At 52.3% G+C, this 17,848-nt stretch overlaps 1 protein-coding gene across 2 annotated transcripts; it reads right to left on the bottom strand.

The window, feature by feature from the left end:
- Positions 1-7,542: 7,542 nt before the first annotated feature.
- On the bottom strand, positions 7,543-15,192 carry CUNH1orf53 (chromosome unknown C1orf53 homolog). Of its 2 annotated transcripts, none has more exons than XR_005725025.1 (3): positions 14,451-15,192; positions 9,087-9,188; positions 7,543-7,786 (listed from the first exon to the last, which is right to left on the bottom strand). XR_005725025.1 is itself a non-coding variant. In XM_040263716.1 (3 exons), exons 1-3 carry the CDS (start codon positions 14,087-14,089, stop codon positions 7,715-7,717), a joined length of 423 nt encoding a protein of 140 aa, XP_040119650.1. In that variant the 5' UTR covers position 14,090; the 3' UTR covers positions 7,543-7,714. The 2 variants fall into 2 exon arrangements, 1 of the variants encoding a protein (XP_040119650.1); XM_040263716.1 differs by lacking the exon at positions 14,451-15,192 and adding an exon at positions 13,841-14,090.
- Between the last annotated feature and the right edge of the window lie 2,656 nt (positions 15,193-17,848).

Below are 17,848 nucleotides of genomic sequence, written 5' to 3' on the forward strand. Positions count from 1 at the left end.
GGTTTGGCTGTTGCTGGATCTGGGTCCTGCTCAACAAAAATAAAGAGCCGGAGAACACCACTCCCTTCTTGCTGGGGATGAAATTTTGGAGACTTCATTAAGTGAGGGTTTACCCAACAACTCCAAGGAGAGGCCAGAACTTTGTGAAGCGTCTCCAGGGAAGCAGGCACGGAAGGCCCGTGAGCCCTCCAGTCCTCGCTTCCACCATTCCTCGCCCGCATGCACAGATTTGCTCCTTGACTGACCGGTGCGGGCAGGGCGGGGGCCTCCTGCCATCACCTTCCGGGTTGGAGCCTGCTGTCTCGGCTTTTTCTTATAAAACTGGGGTTATAAGTTTCTGTGCCGGGTGGGATTTGCTAACTTCCCATAAAGATGCCAACTGCTCGCCTTCTTCCTTCTCTGCCAATGCAGGAAGTTTGCCGAGACCTCGGGGTGGGGCAGGGGGGCTGCTGGAGTTTGGGAGGTCCTCCTTAATCGTGTGGCCATCAGAAATCGCTCGAGGTGGATCCAGCCCTGCCTCCTCTCCCGGCTCCAGAAAAAGGGCTGTGGCCTGGGACGTCCTAACCTTTTTGTCTTGCAGCCTCCGGAAGATGGCCCACCCCATCCCATCCCCTACCCCCCACCCCCCCCATCCCCCAGCACTCGCAAGGGACAGTAAGCACTTCCAGGAGAGGGTCTAGGTGTCTCTGCCTTCTTTCATCTCTCAAGAGGAGGTGCTGGGGCGCGGGGCGGCCCTGGGGTGCTCCCTACACGCTGGGGTGCCGCTCGCTCAGTTCCCGGGGCTGAGTGCCCGCACCTCTGGCTGGGACAGGTGCAGGGACCGCCTCCGTCCGCGGCCCACAATGACTCCTCCAGTCTCCCGTCTAAACTCAAAGCTCTCTTTGGAGCAAGGCGGCAGAACCCTGGCCAGGGGCTGCCCTCCGCCCGAGGGAGCACACTTCACCCACTCTGCCCTCTCTGCTCCGCCAGCCCCTGTGGGGCTTTGAGGAAAACGGACCGCAGCGACTGCGGGCACGGGAGTTGGGCTCGAGGGTCGGGGTCCCGGAATCTCCTCGAGGGCCGCAGCGGGGTCCCTCTCGAGGAGAAAGAGAGAGAAGTAAAGGGAACGCACCGCTTCACCCAGGGGCTGACGGAGGCTTCAGAGTCGAGAGAGGAAGCCTCGATTGTGAGCACAAGCGAGGTCTCTTTAGATCTGAATTTTGGAGGTCAAGATGCTCTGCCCCGAGTTTGCCCTTAAAAGGGCAGAGGTCACCTTTCCTCCTGACCCTATTAAGCTGGTGGAGGGTCCTCCTTGGTCTGAAAGGTGCAGCTCTCGAAGAGGCGTCCGGCTTCCAGCATTGCTCTGAGCACCCCAGGGCCAGGGGAGTCAGCGCCGTCCTGGGGCTGGCACCCGAGCACCCAGCCCTGCACGTCGCGGGGCCTCCGCCCGGCGGGATAGCGAGGGGATGGCCCCGAGGCTCGCCAATCCTGTCTCCATCCTCGGGCTCAGGGCAACTGTAGGTACACCGAGGCAAGCCTGGCGCCGCGCACCTCGGCATCAGTCCTCCGAGGAGGGCCGCCAGCCCCGGTGGGAGTGGGCTGAGCGGCTCCGGGCCTCGCGAGCTCTACCGCGAGGAAGAAGGAGCCCCGCGGCAGGCCCCGCCGGGCACCTCGGCCCGGAGAGCTCCCCGCGCCCGCGGCTCGCGCGGGGCCCTGCCCTCGGGTGCGCTCTGCGCCTACGGGCCTCCTTCTCCCCGGAAGGCGCCCCACCCGACCCCGGTTTCTTCTCTAAGGGCCCGCCGCCCGGTGGCGAAGACCGCGCTTCTGAAATCTGAAGCCCTTTCACCTGGGATTTGCCGCGCGGCGGGCCCGCCGCCACCACAGGAATAAAGGGAGCTGTCCCCCGCCAAACCCCACTCCGCGTCCGCGGAGATCGCCCACAGAAACCGCTGCGCGGGGGTCAGATTGAACCAAAAATGGGGGGTGAAGGCAGTTTCCGGAGGAGACGCGGCATCTTCCTAGCGCCCTCCCCCGCCCCCGTCCCCACCCGCCTCATCCCTCCCATCCATCCCGGTGAGGAGACGCCCCCAGCAGCTATGCCGAGGACCGGAGCGCATCCCTGGCGCCCCAACTCTCAGCGCAGTGGCCGGGCGACCTCCGGGCCCCCGCGCCTGCACCCCGAGAATCTCAGGCCTCGGAGAGCAAGGCCGGAGGAGGGAAAGGCGCCTTTCAGGACTAATGTCAGCGGACACTGAACGAGACCGCGTATTTTAGAGCCTACTGATCGCGGGACGATCTCCAGGGCTAGCACGACCCCTCTTCGTCGCACCCGATGAAGGCGGGTACACAAGCGTGCACACCCACTCACCCACGAGATAAATGCTCCGGCCTAGGGAACAGGGCACGAGAGAGCCTGGCGGGTAACTCACCTGCCTCCAGAGTGGTGCCGTTCAGCATTCTGCGAGCTGGGGTGGCTCACGCCGCGATGGTGGCTGCACCGCAGAGAACCCGCGCGTCAGCTCCGAGGTGCGGCCCGGGACCCCGCGCGCCTCCCCCGACCCGGGGAGCGCGTCCCAACCGCTCCTCCCGCTCCTCTCGGCCTTGGGGACCGAGCGGCCTTCGGGGATGCCGGGCCGCCTCCGGTAGGTGCCCGGGGCGCTCCTGGGCGCCCGGAGGTCGGGAGCACACCGAAGGCGGAAAACTGCTCGGATCAGAGAACCCCAATCAAGATCTTACCTTGAGGTCCAGACGTTTCCTCCAAGAAGCCAGTCCGGGGAGGAGAAGTAGGGCGGCGGCGGCCAGACAAGCGAGCCAGTCCCCAGAATCTCGCCAAGGGGGCCTCTGTGAATCCAAATAAATAATCAGGTGGTTGGTGGGTGGATCTCTCTGTCTTTTCTCCTCTCCTCTCCCTCTCCGTAGGAATTGACCCAAATCCCTCACCTCTGACCCGCAGCTCGCTCCACCTGTCTTTTATTTCTAGTTATGCTTCCAGATCGGGAGGAGGAGGAGAAGGGGTGGGCAGAGGGCACCGGCGCGGGCCAGGGCTGGGCGACAGGCTCTGAGGCTGCGTCCAGCCCTCCCAGCTTCTCAGCAATCAGGAGAGGTGTTAATGGAGGAGACGGCCGAGAGGGACCCTCATAAAGCCGGGAGCCCCTCGAGGACTGGCGTCCCGCAGCGCGCCCTGCACCCCGCCCCCCGCCCGAGCCCCCGGCCCTCCTTGGCCTTCCCGGAGATGCTGGCACCTCAGAGATGCTGGCGCTGCCAGCTGGTGCCCGCATAGACGGCGAGCGGGCGGGAGCGCCTGGAGGGGGTCGGGGGCTGAGCCACAGATTGCCCGCCCGCCGCACCCCCTCCTTTCCTCTCGGCGCTCCGGGACCGGGCGCCCGCAACCCGGCCCTGCGCGGTGCGCTCTGCGCCCGAGGGTGGCCTTCTCCTGCGGATCAGCACGCCGGCCCCCGGTATCCCTGCAGCCTGGCTCCGGCTAGGAGGCGGGGACGGCGATCCATCCGGAGAAAACCGACTCCGACCCCGGGAGACGATCGTTTTCCGGCACAGACTCTAATGCCCGGGACACGGCGGGTGCCAGGGTACCTGGTCGGTCTCGGCTTTCCGAGTGGCTGCGTCGCCCCCAGCAACCCCGGACGCAGTCAGGCCGCGAGAAAACGGACGAAGAACCGGGAAGCCTGGCCTCTGGCCAATTATTTACCCAGTCTCCCAACCCGAGCTCCCCGAGCTCTCAGAGGTGGGGGCGGGGATCACCCGGAGGTGGCTGCGCGGATGGGGAAGGGGTGCGAGCGGCGAGGTCCGCTGCCCCCGGATGCGGTCCCGGCGGAGCCGCCGCCCTGCCCATCTAGCCCTCCCTCCCTCCCTGGCCCACGCGCGTGGGTCCAGCGTGCAGGGCACTGGGGGCTCCGCGCGCCCGCGAGCCGCCGGCGGCCACTGCCTGGGATGGGGGCACGTGGTGCTGGGCACAAGGGTGCACCCACCTCTTCTCGCCCTCCCCGCCAGCTCCGCCACACGCTTCAGGGCTGGCAAGGGATCCAGCGGGAGCCGCGAATCAAAGCCCTCTGGCTTAGCCTTTCCGCCCCAAGCCCCGGAGTGCAGCTTGGAGCCCCCGGGTGGGGTTCTTCTTTCTCCTCGACCCTTGGCTGTCCCAGCCGGTTCCACCAGCCAACCAGTTCTGCTAGTTGATCTAAGTTTCCCTCACCGCCCCCCACCCCCTCCCGTTTCCCCTTCCCAACCCGTCCTCCTTAGCTCTTTCTCCCCGAGAACGCCCCCATCTCCGCTCGTTTCCCCAGCCTCCCGGGGTCCGCTCCCCTGCTCCCTGGCGAGGCCATCGAATTGGATGGACGGCGACCCCGACCCGAAAACGTTCAGGTCCTCCCGCTCGTCGGTGTCCAAAGCAGCGGGCTTTATTTAACCTCTTTGAGGTCACTACCGTTTTACGTTATTTGATTTTTAAAAATGCATTTTACACACACACACACACAGGCAGGCAGAGACGCGCGTGCACGGAAGCTCACGCTTCAGGAGACAGATTTCGGATGGGAAGATGTGATTGCCAGGAATCTTCCAGCGCCCGCCTCCCCCCCCCCCGCCCCCGCCCCCCCCTCCCTCCCCGCCAACCCTCGCCTCCCTTGGCAAAATGCACCCCGCGGGTATAGTCCCGGTGACCACCCACCTCAGGCAAGAGACAGTTGCGAGTTCTCCCACGACCTTTTCTCGGGAATCAAGCTTTTCCAGAGGCGCGCACCACCCACCCACCCCACCCCAATACAAACTTAACCGACTGTTTTTTTTCCTGAGGAGGGGATAGTTTTGGCATCCAGAAGTACCTTTTAATTGTTGAAGGGTAGCGAAAACTACCAATAGCAGCGAGTTTTAATCCTCCATCACGGGCAGATGTCCCCTCCACAACTCAAGCCCTTGCTCGAATGTAGAGAAGATAAAAAGGCAGGTGTTCCCACACAGTGGAGTTGTGGGGGAGGGCGGGGGGCGTTCCTCTGGGGGGCCGCGAGGCTTCAGAGAGCTCAGGAAAAGCGACATGCCCATGGCCGTTCGCCAGGTCGTGGGCCCCCTTCTCCAGATTTGTTCGCAGACCCCCGCTGGCTTCCGGCGGTAGAACCCGGCGCGCCGGACACTCCCGAGGTCGCCTTAGGACACCGCGCACCGCGAGGGACAAAGACCCGCGTCTCGCCCAGGGAGCACCCCCCTTTCTCGGGCCCCTTCTGGTCCAAACACAACAAGACCGGTGTGGGAGCCCCAAATTGCACGGGATTGTCGGGCGGGGGGCGGTGGAATAAAAGCCCTTCCCTTCCTGGCTCTGCAAAATCGATGGGGTCGGTGTGGCTTTTGAAGAGCGGGGAGTGTGCTAGCAATCCACCTGCTGGGCGAACAGCCCAGGGCCGGGCCTTCCCGGGAGAGGGGACCGGACGCCCCACCAGGAAGCTTTCCCCAGCCTCCACCCCGCTAAACCCCGCACGAGAACTCCTGCTTCCCCCGGGTCTTTCCGTATTAGAAACCATCTAGAAATCAATCTCTCTTGATTTATGGTGCCCGCCTCGCGGCGGCAGGAGCCTCCAGAAGTAGCCCCAGAGTTGATTTAAACCGGGAAGTCTATTTCTCAGGCATCCACATGTGTTTGTACACACACACCCAATAAGAAACCTGACTTTTTACTTTACAATGTGCGAATACAATATAGCTGGAAGCTCTCAGGCGAGGCCCATTTATGTGGCCGTATTGCGTTTAATGTGGGAGCACCCGCCGCTGCCAGCCCTCCCGGGGGGCTTCACCAGCATCTCCCCTAGAACCGCGGCGGAGAACTTCAGACCTTGATTCCCGAGCTCTAGAGGCAGGAAGAGTCAGAGCGCCCCCCTCCCCGCCCCCAGCCCACCCCAACCCCATCCCAGCGGCGGCTCCTCGGCTGTGGTTGTGGGGAACGCTTAGAAGTTATGGCAGGAAGAGTCACAGAGTCCCGATAAGGGTCCTCCCGCGATGGACATCCTACTTTGGGCCAGGTCCCCGCTGCAGGAGGTGAGCTGGAAGGAGCGACAGGCGCTCGTCCCGGAGGCAGCATCCAGACCTTCTTCCCACCTTCCAAGCCGCTTTCTATAACACTGTCTAAACAAGGTGGGGCGGGGCAGAGCTCAACGTGAACTTGCTTTCCTCTTCCTCTAGTTTCTCCAGAAAAAAAAAAAAAAAAAATGGCCTTTTAGACTCCATTTCCTTCTCAACTCTTGGGACTACTAAAGAAAGCCCCATCCAGCCCCCACCCAGAAGATGGCTTTGGTAATCTTCAAATCTGCCTGGAAACCTGGAGCTAGCCACTTGCTCCTTGACCTGAGAATGGAAAAGAAATTGGCTGCCAGGAGTCCACAGACTTTTCTGGAAAGACTGCCTGCTCCATCACAATGCTGATCTGTTCTCTGATTCTCCTCCAAAGAGCTCCTGGAGAGGGCAACACCAGGCCACAGACACTACTCTTTACACCCAAAGAGGATGCTAAGATCCCACTAGGCCCATGGGACAGGGTTGTTCAGGGCACCTCAGTTAGAGAATCAGAAACACAGGGGCACCAAAACTGCCAAAGTTTTGGAAAACAATTTAATATTTGACATAAAATGAAGACTGGAAGTCATGGCATATTAGAGACTTAATGGTGTGTTGTGTTTTTTTTTCCCCATGCCTTTTAAAGTTTAGAAGGGCCTTTGTTTTGAATCGAATATGGGAGAAGGCATCAGACATTTTTGTTGCTTAAGATCTGTAGAAATCTTTGGGGGGAAAAACCTTCACTGGGGCCACAGGCAGAGATTAAGGTAGACCTTGGAGATGTTAGAGAACCTTTCAGATTCTGCTGGGAGTAAAAGCTGAGGGTCAGCTCTGGGTAAAGCCAGCCCGCCATCTCACCCATCAGCTTCCCCTGGCCAGAGAAAGGCTTCCTGGAGGATTGCCCTGGTCACAGGGAAACAGAGAGGTGTGGAGAGGGTGGTCCCCGGGGTCCTAGAAGCCGAGTTGGAGGCTGAAGTCCTGGGTCTTCATAGAAGTGGAATGAAATGGGCTAATAAAGCTAATAAATACCCTAAGACAGATCAGCCTGAGGAGCGCCATTAGAGGTAGAGGCGTAAAATGTGGGAGAGAGGAAAAAAGAATAGTTTAGGCGAGGCGTCTTCACTAGCCTGACCCCCAAGTCGGAATGATTTGAAGTTTTTATTAGGGAACGGATGGAACATGAGTGCGCTCCTTGCTGCGGAAGAGGACTTCTTGGGCACTCACATGCTGCCCAGTGCTGTGTGACACCAACCTCTTCATCCCTCAAGACGCAAGTAAAAGGGAGGATGGAGTCAGACTCCTCTATCTGCCAGCAACCTCCCTGGGTTGCTAGCACTGAGGAGAAAAACAGTAGGAGAAGTGGGGCTATAAAAAAAGAAAAAAAATCAAGAGCTACTAATGTGACCTGATTGCTGGTATTTATTTAATGGAAGAGTCATTATTTTCTTTTTTCAGCATTGTCTGATAATGAAGCAAAAAGAAAGCAAAATAATTATCAATGTGCCACTTCAGAAACACAAATACTTGCTAACTTTTTTATTTTGTTGATGTTCTTTTAACATATGTACTTAAGATGAATCCCGTGCTTAAGTACTAACAGCCCCGAAAGCCATTCTGGATTAAAATTTTATTTATTTATTTTTAATAAGGCTCAATTAGATGGAGAACAGAGATAAAATTGTTGTCACACATAAAAATATGAATTGAACTGCTTCTTTTTGGATGGATCTTTAACATTGATTTGACCATATGGACACTGCAAAAGAAAGAAAACAAGTTATTGTTGAATTATTTAACAGTCATCTTGAAAAAGTGAATATCTCATGGTGAAAAAGACAGACTGCTGATAATGTTCTATAGATTATTTGATCTACCGCCTATAGACTCAGAGGAGGATGGTGGCAAAGTCTGGCAAATGGTCCTAATTAGGGTCCAAGAATCACTTCCTAAATGCATCCTTCCAACTTAAAGAATTTTACCATCAAAAACTCACCCTTAAAAAAAAATCCTCCAAGTCCTCAATTCAGGCAAAGCTCTTAGGCATTTGATTAGCAACAGCTAATGGCAGAGGTAGGAACATCCATAAAAGTGAAGGCTTACTTTATCAATACTGGCTAATAGAAGGATTTTAGTGTTGGTTCCTTGATATACAGTGGGTCAGTTGAAGCAAATAACAACTTCTTGCCCCCAAACATTCAAAGTGGTCTATAAACAGAGGTTATCTGTTTATAATCTTAACTGCTTAACAATTTCCCTTACTGCGAAAGGGACCTACTCTAAAAAAGGTTACAGTGAAGAATCCATTCACATTTATTTATTTATTTATTGCTCAAAATGGGGAAGGATTACATATTTAGCACATCTTAATCAGTGAGCATAGGGATTTAGGGTCGCTGAAATATACATTTTAGGAAATGTACAGCACTAAGTATGGGGTGGCGAGTCTCATGGTTATTTTAAAGACAGAGTAGAAAATAGCTACAGAAAGAGCAGGAGGCAGGAGAGAAGGAGGAAGGGAAGGGGAGTAATAATAATAATACAGAAGGAAGAAGAGGAGGAGGAGACAGGAGGAGGAGGAAAGGAAGAAAGAAAGGGAGCAAGGGAGAAGGAAAATCATTACCTTCAACAAAAATATACCTGCCAGTGTTGGGCAAGTATCTATTGATTCAGCTAAAAAATGAAAAATAAATGCTTCTGGGATCTAGTCTGCAATATTCTGGATTTCTTTTCCTGCTGTCTTTGAACTCGCCTAGTGAACACAGCTTATTTGAAACCTCGTGAAAAGTTTCTTCACAATAAAAGAACTCCCATGAATTTCCCATCACGGCATTTCAAGGAACCGATGCTCACGGTGAAATGTTACAAAATTCCATTAACTTTAAAGGTCCTCTGTTGATCCTTAGGACTTTCACTGTCCTAGACTAGGGAAGCTTGTGAAAGTGCACCACAGGTCTATTTAGCATTTTTATTTGACTTGTTTTTCAAATAATAGGTATTTATGAAGTCACAGAAGCACCGAAAACTGCTGCTGTACTGCGAGCGGAGCTGGTACTCACGTGTCTACAGGCTGAGCCGCAGCACTGGCCTCTCTGCAAGTGGGCCAGCTGGGTGAACACCATGTAGCCGGTAGCTGGGTCCACATAGTTTAGCTGGCCAGCCTGAAGAGTAATGAAATCAAACAATTCATTCATCTCAAAATTCATCGTATCTCCTCACCATAATTCCTACCCATAAAATACTGCAACATTTTTCGTCAAACAATATTAAACTTCTTCCCAGCAATTTTCGTGGCACTTGCAATTAAGGCCTGCATGCATTCCGACATTATACACAGTCCAACTTTATATGACATGAGGAGAAAATATAGTTTGAGAAAAATGAGAAGTTGATGGAAAAACAAGCACGCCTCTATACCCAATAACGATGCAGCCACCGCGCAGGTATTTTTCATTCAGTTTCTAGGTAACAAGTTTAATAACAGGTGATTTAATGACTTTAAGAGCTTAAGAGGCTGAAAATGAACCTTCACTCAGAAGTTGCAGTTGCAATTTCAGTGCTTAAAATATGCGGATAATGATTTAAACTTACAGAAAAGGTGCTAATCAAAACCAACGGTCCTTCTAGAAAAAGTGCGGCCTTCGCTATTATTGAACACTTTTCCTTACCTTCATGATGCGCCGCTCCCCTGAACACTTTGGACTGTTTTCTTTTTTTGGAGTGTTTTTATTACCGTTTTAAAGCAAAATGAAAGTATTGTTTTAGCATATTAACACTCACTGCTTCATGAGTTTGATCAAAAGCAGCTTTTACTACAGCCCTTCAGATGTCAAGGAATCGTGCTCTACTTATTCAAATAGGGTTTTAAAAAGTTGTTCCAGGTACACTATGTGAAGACAAAGTAAACGATGCAACCTCTGCTATGGATGTGGACCACGTGGCTGACATTATTTATCCTGGAAATTTTTTAAAAAAACTTAATTTTGCATTGGAGTATAAAAGAGTCAGAAATGACTGAGCTACTTTCACTTTCACACCTGATTAACAATGTTGTGATAGGGGGACTTCCTTGATGGTCCAGTGGCTGGGACTCCGAGCTCCCATTGCAGGGGGCCTGGGTTCAATCCCTGGTCAGGAAGCTAGATCCCACTTAATGCAAATAAGAATTCGAATTCTACATCAAAAGATCCTGTCTGCTGCAAGACCCAGCACAGCCAAATAAATAAATACTTAAAAATAGAAAAACAACGTTGTGATAGTTTCAGGTGGACAGCAAAGGGACTCAGCCATACATATACATGTATCTATGCATGTGCTCTCAGTCAGGTCCTGCTCTTTGCGACTGAGTAGGATCCTCTGTCCATGGGACTCTCCACGCAAGAATACTGGAGTGGGTTACCATGCCCTCCTCCAGGGGAGCTTCCCGACCCAGGAACTGGACCACATTTCTTACGTCTCCTGCACTGGTAGGTGGGTCCTTTACCACTACCACCACCTGGGAAGCCCACACGTGTATCCATTCTCCCCCAAACTCTCCTCCCATCCAGGCTGCCATGTAACATTGAGAAGAGTTCTCTGTGCTGTACAGTAGGTCCTGGATGGTTATCTGTTTTAAACACAGCTTGGGCATGTTGATCCCAAACTCTGCAACTATCTGTTCCCTTTGGCAACCATAGATTCATTCTCTAAGTCTGTGGGTCTGTTTCTGTCTCGTAAATAAGTTCATTTGGATCATTTCTTTTTAGATTCCAGGGGGGTGTCATGTCCAACTTTTTGCCACCAGAATACTGGAATTCTCCAGGCCAGAATCCTGGAGTTGGTAGCCATTCCCTTCTCCAGGGCATCGTCTCAACCCAGGGATCAAACCCAGATCTCCTACATTGCAGGCGGATTCTTTACCAGCTGAACCACCAGGGAAGCCCCACTTTCACTTTCATACTATATTTCTCCTTCTCCATCTGACTTACTTCAGTCAGTATGACAATTTCTTGGTCCATCCACGTTGCTGCAAACGGCACTATTTCATTCTTTTTAACTAGCCTTGAGATTTTGAAGGGGAAAATTTTGAAGGGAAAAAACTTTCTCCTGGACTTTTTCTGTAACCCTTTTACCATGCAGTAAGTACACCACTCTTGCATAGAGCCTTTCCATTAAATTACACGTGACACGGAAATGTCTTCTGACATACATTTTCGTGTGTGCCACAAACTGCTTCTTCGGAGTGTCTTCCTTAATGGCTGAATATTTTGTTCTAGTTCGGCTTTTAATCAACTATATACCTCATGAGTAAAGTGTGGAGCAAAACGACAATTAGAGTTCAAGTCTAGGCCTCCTCCAAGGCAACAAGGGCAGCAGAAATCCCACAATCGACTCCCAAGGCCAGTCTAAGGGGCCTCCAAAATCCTTTGGGGTCACAGAAGCAGATTACGTGAGACCAGAGTCACTAAACACTACGTTCGAATGACTGTCAAGATCTCACTTCTTTATTTATTAATACAAAGTCTGTGTTGCAAGACTTGGAAGAAAAGCGAAAGAACACAGGTAACTCTGTCTGCAGACATCTCTCTGCTTTTCATAGCTGGGGATCTTCTGAGAGCAAATTGCCTGGAGCCTGGGAGCTTTACCGACTGCTCCCGGGTGTGGGCAGCTCTCTTGCTTTCCCTGTTGATGGGGAAACTCTGAGCTTGTTGGCTGCCTGCACAAACTTAATTTATCCTTAGTGAATGAGCCTTAGGTAATGGTGGCAACAGACAAAGGTGGGGCAGGAATGCTGACCGAGAACGAGATGTCCAGGGAGGCAGATCAGTACAGGTAAGAGAGCTGCTTGCCTGCAGGTGTGAGAGAAGGACCAGGGGCAGGGGGCTCTGATTTTTGAACAGTAAGAACAACAAGCTTGTTATCAGCTTTACTTATAGGCTTGGGACAGTCATTTAACCTGCAATGCTGACACTGGTGGATTTCCTGAATGAGAAAATGTTTCTTTCCCAGGCTGATGGAGCCCATCTTTCCAGGCCACTGGTGTTTGTTCTACAGAGAATGACACTTTTTACTTCTATTTACCACATTTATATGGTGAAATGTGCTTAGTTGCTCAGTCATGTCTGACTTTTTGCGGCCCCATGGATTATACTGACCAGGCTCCTTTGTCCATGGGATTCTCCAGGCAAGAATACTAGAGTGGGTTGCCATGCCCTCCTGCAGGGGTTCTTCCCGACCCAGGGATCGAACCCAGGTCTCCCGCAAGGCAGGAGATTGTTTACCATCTTGAGCCACCAGGGAAGCCCACATGGTGAAATATGGGAACAAATTACACACGTTATTTTAAAAAGAGTATAAACAAGAGCAATAAAAGCTGCCAGTTGTTTCCTAAAGAGTCTCCGTGCAGAAGTTTCAACACTGGAATGAATCAGGGAGTGGATTTCACAGCCTACCAACTGCCAGCGAAAAAGTCAACTTCAGGCAACCTGCAAGTTTTCCTTCTCTGCTCCCTGGGTTCCAGCTCAGACCTGGTTAACATCAGTCCCGTGAAGGACGGATCACCTGCAGTGTATCACAGGCTACTTTCATATCTCTTTTTGTATCTTTATCATAGAACTCACTTGCTCTTTAAAGATGATGCAAATATAAATATGCTACCTTTAAACGTACATAGTTTAAGATATTAGAAAGCATGGTGGGAGGTGACAACTTTTGATTTAAAGACTCTTGAGAGTCCCTTGGACTGCAAGGAGATCCAACCAGTCCATTCTAAAGATCAGCCCTGGGATTTCTTTGGAAGGAATGATGCTAAAGCTGAAGCTCCAGTACTTTGGCCACCTCATGCAAAGTGTTGACTCATTGGAAAAGACTCTGATGCTGGGAGGGATTGGGAGAAGGAGGAGAAGGGGACGACAGAGGATGAGATGGCTCGATGGCATCACCGACTCGATGGACCTGAGTCTGAGTGAACTCTGGGAGTTGGTGATGTGTGACAGGGAAGCCTGGAGTGCGGCAATTGATGGGGTCGCAAAGAGTCGGACACGACTGAGCGACTGAACTGAACTGAACTGAAACCCCAAACCAGAGAAAACAGCTCAAGATTGTCTGCGAAGAATGTAGACTCCTGATTATAGTTTCCTTTGTAACTGTGCTCTGAGAGGTGCAAAGGACGAAAGGATGGTAGCAAAAATTAAATTAAAAAAATAGTTCATCTTTTACGTTCTCATTATTGAAATCATTGGTGTTAAACTGATACTGCGGATAAAAACACACATATTTTCCTGTGACTTCTCAGCTCCTCTACCTCCTACATCAATGCCTCACACCCCTCCAACACACACACACACACACACACACACTCACACACGCAGCGTGATGATGAACCCCACGGAGTTTAGTTCGGACACAGATTAGAAAGGAGTTGCACTCATACTCAAAATAGATACATGTTAATTCTTCGCTGAGAATAGGGAACTGTGGCTAGTTTTCAGGAGAAAGTTTCAGAACGGGACCCAGCCGCACGAACAGGCCAGAGACACGCCTACGCCGGCCTCTAGCCACCTGGCTCCAGGTGGGGGGACAGGCATGCGCACAGACGCCCCAGGCGGCGGGGCGGGGCGGGGCGCCCGAGGGGCGGGGCCTCGCGGAGCGGGCGCATGGCCCCAGGACAGAGGCCCGGGCGGGGCGGGGCTTAGGCGTCTCGGGAGGCGGGGCCTTACCGCGCAAGCGCACGGCCCTCGGGCGGGGGCTGCGGGCGGGGCGGGGCGGGGACTGCGGGCGGGGCGGGGACTGCGGGCGGGGCGGGGCGGGGACTGCGGGCGGGGCGGGGCCTCACCGCGCAGGCGGCCGCGTGTAGCTCCACGATCCTACGTTCCGCCGCCGTTAACTCTTGGTTCGCCGGGCGTTTGGCCGCTTCCTCCTGCCCGCCCAGCGAGTCAGGCCCAGGGCCACCGCCGTCTTCCCGCGCAGCGGAGCAGAGGGGGACGCCGCGGCCCCGTCGGAATGCTGCTCCGTCACGGGGCGGCGGCGGGGCGGCGGGCCGCGGCCTCCCGAGCGCGGAGGCCGGGACCCGCCAGGCCGCCATGGCCGCCGCCTGAGGAGGCGGGGCGCGGCGGCGGGGCGGGCCGGGCTGCGCGCGCGGGGCCTGGCGGAGCTCGGGCTGTCGGACCTAGCCGCCACCCCCGCACCTCGGCCCTCCGAGCCCCGACTCCCCTTCCCACCCCGGCCTCGAGCCTCCGGAGCCCGCCCTCCGGTTCTGGACCCCGGCCCGCACCCCTGACCCCGGACCGAGGGACCTCCCCACCCTTGCCGACCCCGAGCTTGGCCCCTGCGGTCCCCGCCCGCGCCCTGAGGACCGGAGCCCGGGCCGTCCGCCGCCCCTGCGGCCTTGCCCGGAGATGAGGTGGACTCGGGCGGCTGAGAAGACTCCTGCAGCACGCGGGGACCGGAGAGCATGCCTTCTCCACCCTCAGGACCTCCGCTCCAAGTTTCCCATTGGCCTTCTGTCAGGACACCTGGACATTCTTTTTCTCCTGTCAGACGAGCCTCGGGATCTTTTCAGCATAATCGCTACAACTGATAAAATGCCAGAAAGTGGTCCGAGTCGCCCAGGTTCGTTTATAGCCAGCTTGGGCTCATCCAGGAAAGGCTTGAGTATTTGCAGGTGCTGTGTGCTGGGAGGGGAGCCCTCCAGCGCCCGGCTCTTTGACCCAGACTAACCGGAGGACCAATAGCAGGAAGAGGCGTCGGTTTCAAGTTGCTAAGTAATTTGCAAAATCAAACTAAGATTATATTTCCTGTCTGAAAGATGAAAGTTATCCCGCTCCTCCCCAAAAAACTGACTGAGAAAATTAGCACACATCCCAGGAGGTAATTTCAGGCGTTAGAATGAACAGTACTCTTGCCTCCTCCCCTCAGCCTGTGTTTCAGGCTTGAAGAGTAAGCTGCTTTGTAAGTGTTCCTCACTTTTTGAGAACTGAGGGCAGCAGTTGACCCCTGAGGACAAGAGCAGGTTGTAGAGTGGTACAGGAGAAGGATGAGGGCAGACCATCACCACCCGTTTTTGACATCTGCGTTTACCTTGTCACCCTGGCATTATATTTGTATTCTTAGTCGGCGCTGATTGAAATGACCCTATTGGTCCGTTGTAAATCTCATAGTAATTAATAAATTGGGATCTTCTTTTGTAAATCTTCCTTTGTGCTGGGATAATAAATTAGTTAATCAGGAGAATGCTTAGTGATCTGAGAAAAGTTTAAAACCTGGGAGGCTGAGGAGTTTTACCCTCAGTAAAACTGTGGAAAGGGCAAATGTGGTTATAAAAGGGAATTGACTGTGAATCAGCTGTGTGTGTGTGTGTTTTTTGCCAAACCAAATTCTTGAAGTGAGTCTGGAAGTTCTGATTGATTACATTGTTTTTAAAATTGAGGATGAGGACCAGTTAATAGTTTGTAGCATTAATTCAAAGGATAGAGACCAAATTTTTAGACCACGTTCATGACAGAAAATAGTCATCTACAAAGAGTGAATACTGGTTTTGTGAAACATTTACTGAGTGAGGGGGCAGGTGTGAATATAGGGGTGTGGTGAGGGAGATGTTTGATAGTAGTAGTAGCAGTTCTGTGTTCTGATCCTGTCAGAAGTCTACAGGTGTGCTTAGAGATAGAACTAGAGTATTTTGTTCCAAAGTCCCATTCCTAGCTTTGATACTGTGTTACAAATATGGAAGATGTAACCATTTGGGGAAACTGAGTGAAGGAAACCTGCTGTACTATTTTTACAACTTCTTGAGAACCCATAGGTGGCTCAGATGGTAAATCTTCTGGCTGCAATGTGGGAGACCTGGGTTTGATCCCTGGGTTGGAAAGATCCCCTGGAGAAGGAAATGGCCACCCACTCCAGTACTCTTGCCTGGAAAATTCCATGGACAGAGGAGCCTGGTAGGCTGTAGTCCATGGGGTCCCAAAGAGTCGGAGATGACTGAGCGACGTCACTTTCACTTTCAATTAAAAAACCATAAATGCAAAAAGGGATATAAAAATGGTGTTCACATTACTGGGTAAAGGAAATCACTGAGTTAACCAGAACCTTAGATTATGTCCTCCATTGCCAGGTTTAAAAATCATGTTAGTTAAAAGCCTTTGGGCATTTAGGCCCCAGAAGCTGTTTTGTACTCAGGTGTTACCAGTGTGTGCATTCTTTTAGATACATTTCTTTAAATCTCAAAAAACTAAGCTCGTGGCATCTTACCCATCACTTCATGTCAAATAGATGGGGAAACAAAGAAAACAGTGAGACTTTATTTTGAGGGGCTCCAAAATCACTGCAGATGGTGACTGCAACCATGAAATTAAAAGACACTTGCTCCTTGGAAGAAAAGCTATGACCAACCTAGACAGCATAGTAAAAAGGAGAGACATTACTTTGCCAACAAAGGTCAGTCTAGTCAAAGCTGTTTTTTCCAGTCATATATGGATGTGAGAATTGGACTATAAAGAAAGCTGAGTGCCAAAAGAATTGATGCTTTTGAACTGTCGTGTTGGAGAAGACTCTCTTGGACTGCAAGGAGATCCAGCCAGTCCATCCTAAAGGAAATGAGTCCTCAATATTCATTGGAAGGACTGATGCTGAAGCTGAAGCTCCAATGCTTTAGCCACCTGATGTGAAGAACTGACTCATTAGAAAAGTCCCTGATGCTGGGAAAGATTGAAGGCAGGAGGATGAGATGGTTGGATGGCATCACCAATTTGGTGATAATGAGTTTGAGCAAGCTCTGGGGGTTGATGAGGGACAGGGAAGCCTGGTATACTGCAGGCCATGGGGTTGCAAAGAGTCGAACACCACTGAGCAACTGAACTGAACTGAAATCTTACCAGAGCTGGAAACCTATATAATTAAGAGTTGATGAAGTATCTTAGTATAAATAATTTCCAGATTTGATCATTAGAGTGTCGTTTTTCCACCCCCTTCAGTTTTTGTCTCATCTTCACACTTGGGAGTCCGTGTCAAGGCACATCCAGTGACTCATTCACTGCACCTCTTGTTTGAAAGAGCCTCCTTGGATCTTGTTGCCTACCTTATTCTGAAGTGAAGTTGCTCAGTCGTGTCCGACTCTTTGCGACCCCGTGGACTGTAGCCTACCAGGCTCCTCCGTCTGTAGGATTTTCCAGGCAAGAGTACTGGAGTGGGTTGGTGGCTCAGATGGTAAAGCCTACCTTATTCTAGCATGTGTTAATTTCCTCTTAGATTCTCTGTGCTAAAGCACACAGAACTGTGTGAAAGTGGGGGGCTACCGCATTCCACCCTAGAATGGTACCTTTAGTCCCTGCTTTATTTAGAATGCACTTACACCCAAGTTTGCTTTAGGAAGAGTTTTGTGCCACCTCTCTGCATGTTCCATGATGTGACATATATTCTGTACTCCTTCCTGTCGTCTTTGATGTTTGTGTTGACATTGAACATGCTTATTATTTGGAAGAGGAGGAGGAAGGTGGTTCAGAGACAGGTGTTTCCCTGTTTCATTTGTATCAGTTTTTTTCAGTAGCTACATTAGGCTTCTGGGTGGCAGGATGTGGGTCAGGTGGCTTTATTTGGTTACAGTAGAAGGGATAGGCCCTGTCACCCTGAGGCAGGACTTGGTCCAGGCACAGGGCTTGCCCATGGCTCAGACTGTTTCCTCCTTACTGCTGATGGCTGTTTCTGTGGGTGAAAGATGGGGTAAAAGGCTCCTAGGTTTCTCTTCCTTGTCCCACTGAAAGAGTCTTACGGAGCACCTGGTGGAGAAGAAGCCTTTTTGCCCCCAGAAGTCCTAACAGCCATCTTTTTATTGTGTGTCCGTTCGTGA

This window comes from Oryx dammah, unplaced genomic scaffold, assembly GCF_014754425.2.
Source record: "Oryx dammah isolate SB20612 unplaced genomic scaffold, SCBI_Odam_1.1 HiC_scaffold_21, whole genome shotgun sequence".
In the NCBI taxonomy this organism is placed as follows: domain Eukaryota; kingdom Metazoa; phylum Chordata; class Mammalia; order Artiodactyla; family Bovidae; genus Oryx; species Oryx dammah.